The following is an 18,244-nucleotide window of genomic DNA, read 5'->3' as shown; positions in this document are numbered from 1 at the left end:
TGCCCCAGAAAGGGTAATGAATGTGTAGAGTATAATAACTTCCTGATGTTCTCTGTTAACACGCATTCTTCTTTCTGATGGTCTACATGACTACCCACCATATGATTTTACTGTTAACCCCCTATAAAAAAGAGACCCTGTCCTGGCCCGCCACCACTGGGAGCAGATGCCTTGCCCATGTATGTAAGTTTCTCCTGTTATAGTTCTTTTGAATTTGAATAAGGCTACATGTCCATTCTTCAGAATTGATCCTGAATTTAGACTTTTGGGGTTCTCCCCCAGCAGTGTTCCAGTTTGGTGGAGAATTTTATTTATGTGAAAATTGAGGAGGAGCCCAAGCTCCTTCTAGCATCTGGTTCTGCCATTTCTTAAAGCCTCTGTGTCTTCTGCTTCAGCATTAGTCCAGAAATGACATCTTCACTTTTACTTCTATTCCTTCAGTAAGAACTACAAACATGGATGTGAAGCGAGCCTGGAAATGTAGATTGTGATTAGGAGACACATCCCAGAAGCAGGGCCTCCCTGTGGATTGGGCGTCACAAGTAATTAGTGGACAGGGCTATCCCTGCCTCATATTTAAAAATGTGGAAAGGATACCCCTGAAAAGCCTTTACAACAAACCTATGCAAATAGAAATTTGGACCTGAACCAGTATATGGACAGAAGGAATGGGTAGAAGGGCATAGGCAATAGGTTTTGTTCTTGGTTGTATTTCTTAAGTACTTCTTGACTTCTGGGCAAGACAGAGGCATAGGTAGATACACTTTGCTTCCTTGCATGACCAAAAGAAGGACAACAAATTTAAAAAAATAACCAGAAGTGCCAGAAAATCAAACTGTATGGAAGTCTGACTGGTAGAAGGGGCAGAGACGAGCAGCCAGGGTGGAGAGGACATGCAGCAAGGTGGTGGCTGAAGGACGTGGGTAGGTGGGGTGGCAGCTGGTGGACCAGGTAGTCCCACGTATGCATGGAGATAAACCAGGAGGAGCAACTGGGGAGTGAGACAGACCATTCAACCCAGGGTTCCAGCCTGGGAAGTAAAGCCTCAACCTCTGACTATAAAAATCTGTGGAAGTTGCACCAGCAGAAGAAACTCTCAGCCTCACAAGAGAGTTTGTTGGAGAGACCCACAGGGTCCTAGAAGGTACACAAAACCACCCGCCTGGGACTCATCACCTGAAGGGCCCAATTTGCTTGCCAATAGCATGGAAAGTGACTTAAAGCCTGTTGAGAGCTGAGCAAGCAGCATTGTACCCTCTTGGACCCCTCCTCCACGTGGAGTGCCAAAATGCAGTGACGTGGGTTGCCCTGACCTGGCCAATATGTAAGGCTCCGCCCCTTACTACCTAACAGGTGTGCCTAGACAAAGAAATATGGCCCAAATGAAGGAACACATCAAAGCTCCAGAAAAAATAAAACTAAATGATGAAGAGATAGCTAACCTATCAGATGCACAGTTCCAAACACTGGTAATCAGGATGCTCACAGAAATGGTTGAGTATGGTTGCAAAATAGAGGAAGTAGTGACTATACAAAGTGAAATAAAGAAAAATGTACAAGGAACCAACAGTGAGGGGAAGGAAACCAGGAAGCAAATCAAAGGGGCTTGGGAAGAGGCATAACTACAGGTATACATTCAGTAATAGTAAACACAAAGATTCCTTCTTTCTTCTACCAGAAGGAAGAAATAAAGATTCATCCAGAACAGAATGAAGAAACAAGAATTCAAAAAAAATGAGGATAGGCTTAGGAACTTCCAGGACAACTTTAAACATTCCAACATCCGAATCATAGGGGTGCCAGAAGAAGGAGAGGAAGAGCAAGAAGTTGAAAACTTATTTTAAAAAATAATGAAGGAGAACTTCCCCAATCTGGCAAAGGAAATAGACTTCCGGGAAGTCCAGGAAGCTCAGAGAGTTTCAAGAAGTTGCACCCAAGGAAGCACACACCAAGGCACATCATAATTACATTACACAAGATTAAAGATAAGGAGAGAATCTGAAAAGCAGCAAGAGAAAAGGAAAGAGTTACCTGTAGAGGAGTTCCCATAAGACTATGAGCTTTCTCAAAAGAAAGGTTTCTCAAAAGAAATAATTCCTCAAAAGAAATGTTACAGGCAAGAAGGGATTGGAAAGAAATATTCAAAGTCATGAAAGGCAAGGACCTGCATCCAAGACTACTCTGTTCAGCAAAGCTATCACTTAAAATGGAAGGGCAAATAAAGTGCTTCCCAGATAAGGTCAAGTTAAAGGAGTTCATTATCATAGAGCCCTTATTATATGAAATGTTAAAGGGACTGATCTAAGAAACAAAAGAAGATCAAAACTATGAACAGTAAAATGACAAGAAACTTACAGCTATCAATGTAAAAACAAACGCAAACTGAACGCAAAAACAAACACAAAAATAATGCAAAAACAAACACAAACTAAGAAAGCAACTAGAACAGGAACAGAATCAAAGAAATATAGATCACATAGAGGGTTATCAGAAGGGAGGCCAGGAGAATGGAGGAAAAGGTACAGTGAATAAGAAGCATAAATGGTAGGTACAAAATAGACAGGGGGAAGTTAATAGTATGAGAAATGGAGAAGCCAAAGAACTTATATGTATTATGCATGGATGCGAACTAAGGGGTGGGGGTGGGGAATGATGGTGGAAGGGGGGTGGAGGGTGAAGGGGAATAAAAGGGGTAAAAAAAATAGGACCACTCTAATAACAATCAATAAAATATATCTTAAAAATATGAAACCCCCAAACCTCTCTCATGCATCCTTTGAAACTCTACTTGCTCTCACCTTTCTAGATGTGAACACTTCCAACATTTAACATCATAGATTGATTTTGACTATCTTTTTGTTTTATCTAAATGGAATCATAGTGTGTTCTCAGTTGTGTCTGATTTCTTTCACTCAATATTAACTTTGTGAAATTATTCATGTTAGTGAATAGCTTTTTTTTTGCTGTGTTTTCTGGTAAATTCTAATACAGAATTTTTAAAAAGCAAATATTCAAGTGTAACCATCAGCCCAGAATCTTCTATTGTGCCCTCTATTAACCTAAAAGTAAAAGGACAAATTAAAAAATCATTTAAAAAATATTTCTGAAGTACTTCTGAATCAAGTATTGAGAGTTTCATAACAGCTTACGCAATGAATATAGAATTATATATAGAATCTAGAATTTCTAAATTTAGAATTGGGAGGTCATCTCCTAATTTTTCCCCAGGTAGTTATTTTTTGTTCTCAGAACATTGGTATAGTCAGTTCTGGGTCACAGTTTAAGACAAAAACTTATTGAGCTTAATCAGAAGTCCAAAAGTGAGGAGCAACATGTCCTCAGTAAAGCTATGAGGATAACGCTCCTACATCTCCCTAATCCCAGTGTTCTCTCTAAAAGTAGAGGATTAACGATGACCTGTATTTTTACATTAATGATGAGTTGATTTGTATTTCACTTTCTTCTCCTAGAGGGCTTAAATACAGAATTTATAAAACCTGATTCTACTCTATGTACTTTGTGATGGTCAGAGAAATCCTAGTGATAATATTATGCTCATCTTTCCCACTGGTTGCACAGGGATTAACTAATAAAGAGGATTGTGAGGTGTCTTGCTGAAGAAATGCTTAATTACTGGATGATTTAAGTGCTGGGAAAACTTGTTCTAATTGTTTTGCTTTCATTAACCATCACTAGGAACAAAGTTTGGGCTTGTTCATTTTGAGATATTCATTTAAGAATTAGAGAAGGTGTTATCTCCTTGTTAACTTGACTGCGAGATGACAAAATTAATACACTTGGCACCTGCATACTTGATTATTATTTTCTAATTTTAAACAAAAAAATTAATAAAGACAAAGAGCAATGGCCCCTCATTAACTAAATATAAGATTCTCATATCCAGGTCTGAGGTTAAGTGCAGCCCCTGTGTGTGCATGCGTGCCTGTGTGCACCCATGCATGTGTGGTATTTCTTTTTTTACATGTAGAGACTTTCTGTAGAAAATATGTATGTCTGCGTCTGAGAGACTGATCAGAATGAACTAACTACCCATGATAAAACAGAAATCTTGACAGAAAAGAACAGAAATGTGGTGAGAAAGAAATTTCAAAAGTTTTTCTAAAGGTATGAAATATATGTCTTGACAACTGCTATCAGACATTGTGAAGAAAGTGTCTAGGAGAGCCATCAGTGGTGACTCCAAAGAGGAAAAGCAGACCCTCTGACACAGCTGGCCAGATGGTGCCAGCAGGGAGTGTCCTCTCTGGCATAGCTGACAGTGTCCTGAGTCCTTCTTGAATCACAGGGGGGTTGGAGAGTTAATTTGATTTTAATCTATGGGGTGGGGTCACTTTTATCTTTTATACAAACAATGATCCTTTTACCATTGTTATGCTTTCCTTGGAGAAAGCTGAACAAAAGCTTTAATCTTTTTCAGCCTTACAGTAGCAGTCACTTACATTCTCTTCTGATCTAAATACCAGTCATTCCACACACACATTAGCTACAAAGTCCTTTCACAAAGGCTTATTGAAGCCTGGGGCAAGACAGGTTTCACCATCCTGTTTTACAGATGTGATGACAGTTGGAGGGGAACTGGGTGTGGCTAAGTTATATCTAAAGAATCATCTGATATAGGTATACAATCCAAACCCATTACCTCCCACTTTCCAAATTTTATAAACACAGGAAGCTTGCAGTTGCTAGGAATGGGGAAAATACACTGGGTTTGGAGTTGACATTTTTTTCCACTGCTTAGGGTCTGGGGCTGATGAAAAGTGATCAGCCAAAAAACAAGCCACAGCGGAGTACAGGAAAGCAGGGATCTTCACCACTTGATTTTCAGGACCTGAATAAGACACCCTGGGTTGCAATGTGAACCATTAGCAGTTGTCAGATAGGAAATTCCCTGCCACTAATTCTCAAATATTAGCACAACTGGAAGAAAAAAGACAGCATTAAAAAAAAAAAAAGCATAGAAAATTTGATAATCCCTCTTTATTTGGATCTAGAAACGCAGCCCAAAATATAAACACTGAAGTGAAACTTGTTCTTTAGCACCAAGAATGACTCAACGCAAGACCAACTCTTTCCCCCCAAAACATGGGGTCAGACAGTCCTGGATTCAAATTCTGACACTGCTACTGGTAAGTTCTGAAAACTTGGCCATGTGACTGAACCTTTCTGTACTTTGGTTGCTTGATGGATACATTGAAGACATTTACAGAACTTATCTCATTGAGTGATTGTGTGATTTAAAAGATATATATAATAAACCAATACCTGACTATTGTCATTATTGATATTTAATACATTTCTCACTCTATCAGATCCAAAGCCATTTTCTAACTAATTATGCTTACTGTCTAAGAGATTTATTTACCCCATAGTTCCTTGTTTTGTGAGCTTGTTTTCTTTTTTTTTTCTTAAGATTTTATTTATTCATTTTTAGACAGAGGGAAAAGGAGGGAGAAAGAGAGAGAAACATCAATATGTGGTTGCAACTCACATGCTTCCTACTGGGGGCCCTGGCCTGCAAACCATGAGTCCTGACTGGGAATCGAACTGGTGACCCTTTGGTTCTCAGCCAGCACTCAGTCCACTGAGCCATACCAACCAGGGATGTGAGCTTGTTTTCTTAATGAATATGGCTCATCTCCTCAAGTCACAGGCAATCTTTGAAGGGTGGAGATCTATTTTCTTGGGCCTTTTTAGAGTGCTCAGCACTCTGTCATGTACACAGTGGGTGTTTCATAAGATATTTCTAGATTAATGTCACTTCAGTATCCACCTCTAACCTCATTCCCACTTTCTCCTTGGTACTGAGAGCTTTAGAATCAATGGAAAAGGCCCGCAGGTAGAAGGGAGTTGGGGCAGAGTCCACCAGTATTTCTGGAAAAAACATGAATTTATAAATCAAGTTGGCCTAGACTAGATATATTTTAGTCATTAGTTATATCCTTGAGCATAAGTGGAGAAAATAATTTCTACCTCATAGGGTTCTTATTAGGGTAAGTAATATATGTTGGCATGTAGGGTGGACTTAGCAAGTGTTAAATCTTTTTCTTATTTCCTCTATATTTTGATGACATCAGTGAAATGCAAAACGATTATATAAATTTTCCCTTCCAATAGAGATGCCATTACTAGGTTTGGACAGTTACTAACACAATTACCTTTGAGACACCTAATCCGTGTTCGTACATATAAGCCAGATTGAACATGGCTTGTGCGTTGTGGTATTTGTGAGCTGCAATGCTGTAATGTGTGGCTGCTGTTTGATAGTCCTCCTTAGTCCCGTAGCCATAGTAATGGTAATCTCCAACTTTTATTCTAGCAAATGCATTGCCTGATAGAAATATTAGAAAGAGAAGAACTCAAATGATTCATATACATTTCCTAGTAACTCAGCCTAATGAATATACTGTGTTTTTCAGACTATAAGTCACACTCCGCACACATCGCCCCACCCCAAATTTGGGAGGAGTAATGGTTGTTAATGTTGCTGTTGAGTTCCGTTTACATTTACATTGGTGAAATATTATGTTATTTACGTCATTAAATATTTTACCACTTTTTTTGCTTCAAAAATTTCCCCCTATTTTCCTACTTTAAAATCTAGGTGCATCTTAGGGTCCAAAGAATAGTGTGTGTGTGAAAATTTATACTCAGAATCTAAGAATCAGAATCAGATATAATTTTTGGAATACAAAACATAACATTCACTGCTAGTAATCTCTGTGGGGTAACTTTCATGTTATGGTATAAATGTTCTTAAAACATAAAAAAATTGTGAATCTTATTTTCTAATTTTGTGTTTTGAAGGTAGGTCAGCTCTGGGGAAACTGGATCCCACCCCCTCCCATTCTCATATTTCACTTATAATCTTTACTCCCCTGAATCATGTGTTTCTCCTTTTCCTAGATCAATTCAATCAGTCATTCAAACATACTTGGTATTTTCCATGAAGAAAAATCCTTTCAATTTCCCACAGTGTCTTCTAACTACTCCCATTTTCTATTCCTTTCACACTAACCATCTCCAAAGCTTCACCTCTGATAGACTCTTTAACCCACTCCAATCTAGCATCTGGCTCCCTCTTGCATAAAACTACTACTTTCAAGGTTGTCAATAACCTCCATGCAGCCAGATCCATTGGCCACTTCCCTGTCCTTGGCCCACTGGACCTCTAAGCAGCACTGCAGTCATTAGATCTATCTTCTCAAGCACTTTTATCTCTTGACATCATGACATTGCAGCTTCTTGATTTCCCTCCTGCCTCATAAGCCTCCCTTTTCTAATCCTTGCCTGACTTCTTCTCTACCCAACTTCTAAAATTTGAAATATCAAAGGCTCGTTATTTGACTCATTTTCCCCTTTCTTCTCTCCCTTCTTTTATCTCCTCCCCACCCCCTTCTCTTTCCACTACTCTCCTGTATCTCAACTCTTTCTCTACATTATCTCATCTAGTTCTGTTGCTATCTTTGTGTTTACTATTACTGAATGTATACCTGTAGTTCTGTCTCTTCCCAAGCCCCAGACTCTTATAACTATCTTATTGACTTCTCTACTTGGATCTGAATCATAAAACATTAAAAATAGAACAACTGTAATGGCATAACTAATAAAATATATTAAAAAAAAGAGATTCTTAACACCCTGCACTCCCTCCCCCAAACAAAATCAGTTTCCTCCCTATCTCAGAGCCAGTACCACTGATGTTCAGGGCATAAATCTAGAAAAATTATTTCTAATTCTTTTACCCAATTTCCATCACCAAATCTATCCACAAGTTGGTTCTACTTCTAAAACACACTTGTTTCTTGCATTCTCTTCCACATCTAGTCCAAGCTTGGAATACTATAATAGCCTCCAAATTATTCTTGTATCAACATTTTCTCTGCACAACAGCCAAGATGATCTTTAAAAATGTAAAATTTAATCATGTCATTCCCATGTTAAATCCTCCATGTGCTTTATTTTGCACTTGCAATAATATCCAGACTCCTTACCTAACTAACCTACAAGTCATGCTTCATCTACCTTCTGACTACCTTACCTCCCTGACTAGCTTTATCTCATGTCACTTTCTTGATATGCTCTAGCCTTCTTAACAATTCTTAATATTCCTTCAACACACTTAGCTTATTTTTGCCTTAAGATCTCTGCAGTAAGATTCCTCAAGTCCCTCTACCTGACAAGTTTAGTATTTCTCTGACTCTTCATGTGGCTAGTTTCTCATAATTCAGGCCTCACCACAAATGTCACTTCCCTCCCAGACGCCTGGTCTCAGGGATCTGCTCAGCCTTCATCATGTAGTTATCTATCTTATCTCTATATTTTATTTCCTTCACAGCACATATGACAGTTATTTTATATGTTTACTAGTTTAGTTTCTCTCTTTCTCATGAGGATGAGAACTTGTAAGCTCTGGATCACTAGCATAGTCCTAGAACTAGAATGGTACTTGATAAGTATTTGTGAAATGAATGGATACACATGGTAGAAAAATTTTAGAAAATGCTTTCCCCAGATATTAAGTACTTTAGAATCTTAGTTTCCAACAAGCATGAATAAATTCAAGAGTAGAAAATTTCATATGACATTTTATGATACAAGACTTCCGTGTTTGTTTTTTTTTAAGATCTCTTAGGGATAACCTCTAAGGGTTTCTTTGGGGTACATGGTTCCACCCACTAGGACAATGCTAATTGGAAAGATGAGGAAATGCTCATCTAGGACATTCATGTCAGCTGTGGCCAATCCCTCTAGCACAGTCTAGGCTTGCTTGGAAAAGAAGGAACTCCCCTGTGTGGTATGATTTGAAGTATATCATGAAGTGCTATAGAATTCCTTCCAGATTCCATTTGGTCTAGTGCAATGCCTAAAATCTTTTGGAATTGATTATTGTGGGCACTGAAGTTCTTTTAATCTTCTAGAATCCTCTATTAAAATGTAGTGCCATGAGCCATCTTTAGCTCTTTCTGAGCATAAAGTCCTTAAGCTGCCAAGATATTAGTTATCAGGGTTTGCTTACCAGGTGCTTCAGATGTGCAGGTAGCTGGCAGTATGGTCTTATGGAAATGATGCCCAGGAGAGGGGTCTACAGGGACCTGGAGAGGCAAGAAGCCCTGGGAGCCCTGAGGAGAAACCCACTCTATCTCTAATTTTGCCCAGAGGTACCTTCTTTTGACCCTAAGATTCCTTCTGTGCCATAAACACAAAAGGACAAGACTTCTGTACATTCTTGAGCTGTATGAGCAGTAAGCAGAACCCCAAAGTCCCTGAGGATAGAAAGCAGTGAACAAGTACGGTCTCTGGAGGATTTGGCTCCACCCTAATTAGGGAACTAACTGGGGGCATGTGGGGGTCCTGACAGGCTCCCAGGAGTCACTTGACAGTGATAGGGATTTTTCCTTCAATTATACAGTCACAAGATGGTGACTGACTCCTGATGGTTCAGCACCCTCCTCACATACAGTAACTGCTGAAAGAAACACTACCAGTGACTGATTAGAACTTTCATTACTAGGTTTTCTAACCTCAAGTGAGCTACATCTTTGGGGACATTCATGCCTGACCTCTCTTGTGACACATAATTATATTTAGTGGCCTGACATTATTGTATTGTTGAATTCTGTTTAATATTAATGTCCCCCCATTATCGATGGCTCTTTTCCCTGGTGAAATTTCCACACCATTTCCTGGCTTGGAATAAACTAGTATTTGCTGCAATTGAGCTAATTTGCCATACCTGAGAGGTTACTGGTGTCATTTCTCACTCCAAACAAGGTCTTTATTGCATTTAGAAAGCATAGACTTTTTTTGATTTAGGGAATTCCTCACTAAAATTGCATGGATGGCTTGCTGCTATGTCACCAGCTCAACTGGGTGAGAAGGCACCACTGCGACTTCTTCCTCTGCCTCGTATTAGCATCAGCTGAGAATCATTTTTTATCCCACTCACTTCTTGTAGAAAGGATGATTTGGCCTTAGCATGGGACAATTTTAAGAAATTTAATTGGAAGTAAAATTACCCTCTTACTGCGGGAGAGTTCCTCACATATACAAATGCCAACAGTGACAGTTTTGCAGTGTCTCTCTGCTCTTAGTAATAGAATTTTAGGGAAAGAATGGAACAAGACATAGTGATGCGAAGCTTCCCCACTAATGCTATCTTAACATTCCTTATCACATGTGATCCCTTCAAGTGGGGCATGAGAACTCCAGGAAAGGAAAGAGGATCTGGCCAGTTAACTCTTTTTTATTTTTTTGATGGTCACATGCTAATGGTTATAATCAAGATCTAAAGTTTTTAGTAATCATCAATGTGCTATTTTAAAAAAGAAATCAAATTAAGTCTTAGATCCATGTATATTTTTACTTATAAACTCATTAAGACATAGACCAATTTCTAATTAAATTCAGAAAAAGGTCAGCAAATGATTGAAGCCAGACCAAGAAAATTGATTTCTTGAATAAAACTCTCATGTTTCAAACAACTGTTCTGGTGCCATAGAGACAGAGCCACAGAATAATTCATATGGTTTGCTAAAGTGAGGACTTTGAGAATACCAAAGAAAAGAAATGACATGTAACCAAAGGCTAACCCTGATATCAGTACAATGTGAAATACCACCTACTTGATATTCTGCAACTCTCTGCCTATGTGCCCAAGAACTCAGCAGAAGCAAATGAGATGAATAATAGTGGACAGGGAACAGGTAATTTATCTAGGTTCTATACCTTGAATGGCAGCTCGGTTCCACAGGAGAAGTGCCATCGGATACATCTTCTCTTTTTCAATAATTTTAGCCTTTTCTAAAATAAAGGAGACATTCCATTAGGAAGATTTAAAATGCCCCTCTAGTAAAGTCACATATGAATATGTATGATTAGGGAATTTTAATTTATCTTACTAGATTCCAAAATGAATGCTGAATTGCTCTGAGCTACTTCATAGCCCATTTCTGCAAGTAGTGCATACTGAGCAAGAGAAGAATCTATATCACCATCCTTATAGGCAAAGTATGCTGCCAGGAATTTCTCAGCCCAGTGGCCTAGTTCACAGACACCTTTATAGAGCTGTATATGGGAAGAGAAATCAAATAGATTAGTTAGCCAATATACTTCATTCCAGGTAAAAGATAAATGACATCATTCCTCAGCTCCTGCTGGCCAGTCAGACAAGGATTTCTGATCTACAGCATGGCTTTTGCAAATGATTTAGGGTTAAGAATTAATACCTTTCATGGAGACGAAGATTATAAGTGGTCTTGTTTGTCTTGAGCTGAAACTTCCTGAGGCTTATTTTATGTTTTATAATACATTTTCCTGAGTTGGAGGCTATTTGTCAGGACAAGACTCTGTGGACCTCTGTTTTTAAACGAAGGGCCTTCCTGCGCACTGCTGCTCTGATAGGGGGAGTTATAAGGCCTAGCTGATGTGGAAAGGAGAGAATGAAGGGAAGACAGTGCCTGGGGGTGTAGGTGACGTAACCATGATGGAGCTGTGTAGAGTTCTATGGGGACAAACGTCAACTTAGCTGAACAGCTCTTATGTAACCAAAGAGGTTAGCCATACATAATTCATTAGGAGTTGGCAAAGGAGCAAATCTAAAGATAGATTATTATCTGGCAGCTTTTGAAATGAGTTTCAGACAGTCCAGATAGCAACATGGAGGCATTTATACTGGTGCAGTGGAAGTATTTAATAAATAAAAGAAAGGCATTAAGATTCTAAAAGCATTCTTTTGAAAAGTACATTCCTGGCTCAGGCTGAAATAATTCACTTTCTCAGTTGTCAACCAAATCATAAAATACTTAAGGATCCTGCTTTTGGGGAAGAAGCAAACTACATTTTCTAGGCTAGATCAAGCCTTTCATTTCCTAAGTTGCATTGCCCAATCCCACTAGAAGTGCCAAATTGCCCTGGTGATTCGATTGAAGACTGAAACAGAGCTCCTTAACTGAATTCTGAGAGAGCTCTGAACTGATGAAAAGCCAAATGCAAGAGCAGAGGGATCATTTCTCTTCCTCCATTTCCCGGTCTGAGTTACATCAGTGCTTTTCTCCCCTGACAACTGTCAGGGTACACATTGTCAACTGGAAGAAAAGACGTGATATCTATAAAATCAAAGGCATCAATAATTTCAGGGCAGTATCACTTTTTCTGTATGATAAATTGAAAGTACTTTAAAAACATCTCATCATTTACCTCCACAGCAGTTCTGCATGATCTCAGCACTCCTGTTCCTGTTGCGTACATCTCAGCCAGGTAATAAATGGCAAGGGGCTGTCCACTCTGAGATGCTGAGTAAAAGTATCTGAAGGCAAGTTTATAATCCTTCCATACTCCAGAGCCAGCTAAAAATTTAAATCATTTTGAGTCACCCCTTGTTTATTTTTTTCATATTATAATCTTTGTATATAATGGTCATAGTGATGCCTGCTATTTTAAATGGATGGGAAAAGCCAACCAAAAATTAAGCTGTTCTAGGGTTTTGGGGGTGGAGGGTTGAATTTGATTATAAGTAAGAATATGAAAACTTTCATTTATGAAAATACTCAGAAAAGTGAAGCACTGCTTAGTCTCATGAAAATATCTTCTCAATATAGTAAATAAAAATTAATAAATAGGAGAGCAAATGGTGGTCTCTGAAGACCAAAAGCCTCAGCATGATGTGTCTCTCTATCCTTGTCATACCTTTATACCAGGAAAGCAGTATAGCTCCTCCCAGCCATAACTATGGAGTTTGCAGCAGGCAGATCCTAGCTCTTGGAGGCTGTGCTGGTACTCAATTCAGGCTTGGAGCTAGGGGCAGTGAATTAACATACACTCAGCAGCTGGGACTCTGGTCCTGGCTCTTCTTTGAGAGTTGGGCACCTCTAGGCACTTCATTTGCAAAAGGAGGGGCTTTCAGTAGTTGGTCCTTAAATTCCCCTCCAGTACCAATGTTTCATAGCCTTTAGAAGCATGCCATGTAGTGGATATGAACAAATGCTCCAGGGGCAGATTGCTTGGATTTGAATATCAGCTTGACTGTGATCTTGGCCAAGAAGTTTAACCACAGTACAACTCACCTATAAACTGTGGGAAATCCCCTAGACATTTTGAGATAACTAAATGAGTTAATATATATAAAGACTAATAAGCATTAGCTATTACTATTACTCTTACTCTAGAAACTTAAATGAGTCTGATAGATCCTGAGCCTATGATTTGGAATAAACTAGAGAAATAAGGCCATCTTAGGTAACTCCCCAAGACAGTACAGAACAAGTCCTCCCTTGGACTTGAGCTACTGTGGAAAATGCCAGCTGACTTTTTGGCCACCTCTGACCTCTTGGGTGATGCAGCCTACTGTTACTCTAACCCACCCTCTGACAAGAAGGACTTAGTTCAGTGACTCAAGTTTGTTCATATCTCCTGGTACTTGCCTTGACCATGCCCCACAGTCCCCACAGAAATTATTACAAATATCCATGGCTTTCTAAGACCTCCTGCACCAATCACTCTACCTTTGCTCTTGGAAGCAATTTTTTAACTGATCACTGAGGAAATCTTCACCTGTCTCTTTCCCTCGTCCCTCAGATATACATATGTATCATCCTTTTCTCCCTGCCTTAATCTTTGAGTATGAGAAATCTCTCCTCTATGTCAAGCCACCCAACTTTTTCCATAACCTTTTTTCATCAACTATTTCATCTCTCCCATGATTCATTAACCACCTTTATTAATTGGTTTTCTTTCCTTTGTAAAAAATTATACTCACATCTCTCACCATCTTAAAATCAACTTCCTCTCGGTTCTTGGTCCTGTCATGCTACCATTACATCTCTCTCCTTCAATTTAAATGTGCTGCACTTCCAAAAGTAATTTTTACTCACCTACTTCCTCACTTTCCACTCACATTTCAACATGCTGTATCTGGCTGGCTTCTACATCAACCACTCCAATGACCTCACTAGCATCTCCAATATTGACAAGTCCATGGATACTTAACCTTCCTTCTTTCTTCCCTTCCTTCCTTTGAAAATTGAGAACCAGAGGTGCTCATTCATTTACTCTTTCTTGAAAGTTCTGTATTTGGGTTCCTTAAGATCACTTCCCCCCCTACTCCTTTGACCATATGTTTTTTAGCTTTTCTTTTGATATCTGCCCATCTTTTTAATATGACACCAAAGATCAGCAGATTTCTAATCATGACCCTCTGCTTCTCCTTCTCACACTCTCCTTTCCCTTGGAAATCTCAGCTGTTCTTAACACTTACAAGTTCGACGTTTCTTTTGAGTTTCATAACTTTCTTCTGGGTATGTGTATTGGATATCATAAGGTACCTCAAACTTAACCTTTCCAAAAGTGCACTTCCTGACTCTGTACCTCCTCTCCCAATTGGTGTTCTTTCCTTCTGTCTTCTTTACATTCCTTTTCAAATTGCTATCTGAGTGTTCTATCTAAACCACACACGAGTCCCTTGATTTTTGTTAAATAGAGTAGATTTAAAAATCATATTCATAGCACTTACAGTAGTACATGAAGCCTAATTGAAACTGTGCATTGGGCCATCCTTTGTCTGCAGCTTTCTGAAAATATTTAAGTGCTTCGGCATAATTCTGCAAGATAATTAATTATACTATATTACTCAGAGGTGTACGTATAACTCCATGGTACAACTGTCTTCCATTTTCTAAAAAGAGTATAGATAGTACTCTATGTGATTTAGGCTAATTAAAATAGTACTAGAAGTATTGTACATTTTATTTATTGGATTATACTAAAAATAATTATCTCATTTTTTATATAAACTGTGTCTTTTCTTATATTGACAGTAAGTTTTGTCAGATACTGGGAAAGGTCACTCAAAGATAGGTTATGCTAAGAAGATAAATTATCAAAAACGTCCTCAGGGTTAGACAATTTCTAAAGTTACCATTACATTAGATTATTATTCCTTAGGTAATGATTAGGGTTGCTATTCTTGTCTCAAGGTTGTTCTACATCTCTTTGGCAAATATTTCATTAGATCATTTTATTCTCTATTATGTTCAAATGATAAAGAAATTATTTAACTTACCACAGGAACTCCTTTTCCATAAAAATAAAGAAGGCCAAGCCCATGAAGACCAATTGCATTGCCCTAGAACAGTTTTAAAAGTCCAAGTAAAGCTCGAGAAGAATTAATGGTAAAGACAATGACTGAAAAAATCATTCAAACTACTTGACATTACACAGTAGGTAATTAATCAAGGCAGTTTAATCAGGCAGTTGGCAAGTTATTCTGACCCTGTCTAGTTTCTCTTTCATACCTTCATAACTCTTTTTAAAAAGATTTTTAAAAGATTGTATTTATTTATTTGTTTGTTTGTTTATTTATTTATAGAAGGAGGGGAAGGAAGGGAGAATGAGAGGGAGAGGAACATCAATGTGTGGTTGCCTCTCATGTGCCCCATATTGGGGACATGGCCTCAACCCAGGCATGTGCCCTCACTGGAAATCCAACTGGCCACCCTTTGGGTTGCAGGTAGGGTGCTGAATCCACTAAACCACACCAGCCAGGCTCATAACTCCTTCTGGCTGAAAAAAGGTAAATTAAAGTCAAATCTTTTCTCCATTCTTTCATTTAGCTTCTATTTAGTGCTTGCTTTGTGTGTGAGTCCATAAAAGGCATAGTGCAGATTTAGAAGGTAAAAGTTAGAAGATGAATACAATAATCCTTGCCTAGTGGGCTAACTCACTAGGTAGGCCCTCTTAAAGTGGTCATGTCAAATGTGGTTATCCCTGTAGTAGAAATAGATCGAGTGCATTGCGGGTGACTAGAAGAGGGACACTCAAAGTCCTGGATGAGACTAGAGTCTGCGGGGATTGAGTAGTCAGAAATAGTTAAATTTGACCTAGGTTTTGAAGGGTATATAGAAGTTTTCCTGAAGGGAATGTCTATGCAGAAATTTGTTACCTGCTTTGGTCAAAGAAGATGATCACAAATGCCCAGTAATATTTAAGGAAGTATTAATTTTAATGAGTCATTATGCATAGTCAAGCATTGTTGGAATATGTTTCTTTATTCAAATTTGACTCCTTATAATATCACCATGTTTTCTTTTCCATTTGATTATTAATTACAATTTCTTTTTCTGATTTGTGTTCTGAATAGTCTAGGGAATAGAGTATTCAGCACTTTAGCATTTTGCACATGTTCAAATATATTTATATTTAGCATATTAATCCTTAAAGGAAGTAAACCTTGAAAGTAATTTCCCCACCAGAAAATTGGCTTTTTCTTTCTTTAAAAATTGTTTTAAAGATTTTTATTTATTTATTTTTAGAGAGAGGAGAAGGGAGGGAAAAAAAGAGGGAGAGAAACATTGATGTGAAAGAGAAACATCCATTGGTTGTCTCTCACACACACACACCCTGACTGGAGACTGGGCCCACAACCCAGGCATGTGCCCTGACTAGGAATCAACCGGTGACCTTTATCTTTGTGGGATGACGTCTAGCCAACTGAGCTACATCAGTCAGGGCATCACTTTTTCTTTCTATCTTCCATCATGCATTTCACCCTGTTGTGACTTAGTGAGGAGTCACATTTGGACATTTAGTTTTCATTCAGCATATCTGCAGGTTTGTTTTATTGATTTATAGTATTTCCTCTGGAACCTTAGTTTTAATAGAAAATTCTCCAGATTTCTTGTTACTACCTAACTGTAATTGATGTGGATGGAGCCAGAGTATCCCTCAGTGATACAGGAATAGTGCATAACTAGAGAAGGCATAGTTTAAAGACTATTTTAAGACTCCAAAGTTTGGGCCTGTTAATATTAAAGGGCCAGCTATTTTAAGAACTGGTAAGGATAGTGCACCTGAGTTTAAAGCAGGTGGTATATATCTGCTCTCTTCTTTCTTCTTCTCCCTGAGAACAGCTACTTGTGGTAATAGGACCATTAGGATAGTATGGTCTAATGATAGTAAGGCCTGATGTAATGGATGTGATAAAATCTACTGAAAATGTCTTCTTCTAACTACCCTCGTTGAGGGGTTGAAAAAAAGGAAGGGAAGAGAAATGAGAGGAGGGAAGTGAAAAAGAGAGAAGGAGAAGGGTTAGAATAGTGGGGACAAATTACCTTTCTTCTCTGAGAGAATCCCTGGGAAACCAGGGGCTGATTGGATGACTCCTCAACTGCTTAAGGCCAACAATACCTTTTACAACACTCAGGTCAGGAGTGGCCATGCAGGTAATGTAAGAAGTGCATTAAACCAGTTTATGGAGTGGTGGAGCCTGAGGCAAGCCAGAGAGTACCTGCCCTGTCTAAAGGTAGTGGCAGGTCCTCATTATCTGCTGTAGGCATTTACACTTTAAAAACAAGTGTATATTTCAAGGAACCAACCAAATAGGAAACTATTTGCCAATGATACCTCAGACAAGGGTTTGACCTCCAAAATATATAAAGAACTCACACAACTCCACTCCAGAAAGACAAACAATCTAATTAAAAAGTGGCAAAGGACCTGAACAGACATTTCTCCAAGGAGGACATACAGAGGGTCCAGAGACATATAAAAGGATGCTCAGCATCACTAGCCTTCAGAGAAATGCAGATTAAAACCACAACAAGATACTATCCCACACTGGTGAAAATGGCCATTACAAACAAATCAATAAACAAATGTCAGAGAGGTTGTGGAGAAAAAGGAATCCTAGTACACTGTTGGTGGGAATGCAAACTAGTAAAGCTATTGTGGCAAACACTATGGAATTTCCTCAAAAAAACAAAAAATGGAACTGCCTTTTGACCTGGCAATTCCACTGCTGAGATTATACCCTAAGGATTCTGAAACACCAATTCAAAAGAACGTATATGCCCCAATGTTCATAGCCATGCAATTTACAATAGCCAAGTGCTGGAAACAGCTTAAGTGCCCATCACTAAAAGAGTGGATCAGAAAACTGTGGTGCACTTACACAATGGAATACTACACAGAAAGAAAGAAGGAGCTCCTCCCCTTTGTGGCAATATGGATAGAACTGGAGAGTATTATGATAAGTGAAGTAAGCCAGCTGGTGAAAGACAGTTATCATATGATCTCACCTGTAAGTGGGACCTAATCAATAAAATAAGCAAGCAAGCAAAATAAACCAGAGACATTGGAATAAAGAACAAACTGACAGTGACAAGAGGGGAGGAGGGAGGGAGATAATGAGTGAAAGAAGGGGAAGGGTCAAGTGAAGGAACATGTATAAGGG

The 18,244-nt window shown here is 38.7% G+C and overlaps 1 protein-coding gene across 1 annotated transcript in view; it reads right to left on the bottom strand.

Annotated features, from left to right (window-relative positions):
- SEL1L2 (SEL1L2 adaptor subunit of ERAD E3 ligase) overlaps positions 1-18,244 on the bottom strand; it is a 125,210-nt gene that overhangs the window by 17,130 nt on the left and 89,836 nt on the right. Inside the window, exons 11-16 of the mRNA XM_053671158.1 lie at positions 15,077-15,139; positions 14,528-14,615; positions 12,217-12,365; positions 10,920-11,085; positions 10,747-10,821; positions 6,177-6,349 (exon numbers count right to left, since the gene is read on the bottom strand). Coding sequence (XP_053527133.1) covers positions 6,177-6,349; positions 10,747-10,821; positions 10,920-11,085; positions 12,217-12,365; positions 14,528-14,615; positions 15,077-15,139 — 714 coding nt within the window. The remainder of the gene's footprint in view (positions 1-6,176; positions 6,350-10,746; positions 10,822-10,919; positions 11,086-12,216; positions 12,366-14,527; positions 14,616-15,076; positions 15,140-18,244) is intronic.

This window comes from Artibeus jamaicensis, unplaced genomic scaffold (assembly GCF_021234435.1).
Source record: "Artibeus jamaicensis isolate MK-2021 breed Jamaican fruit bat unplaced genomic scaffold, CSHL_Jam_final contig_685, whole genome shotgun sequence".
NCBI classification, from domain to species: domain Eukaryota; kingdom Metazoa; phylum Chordata; class Mammalia; order Chiroptera; family Phyllostomidae; genus Artibeus; species Artibeus jamaicensis.
This window is presented reverse-complemented; position numbering and strand designations above follow the sequence as displayed.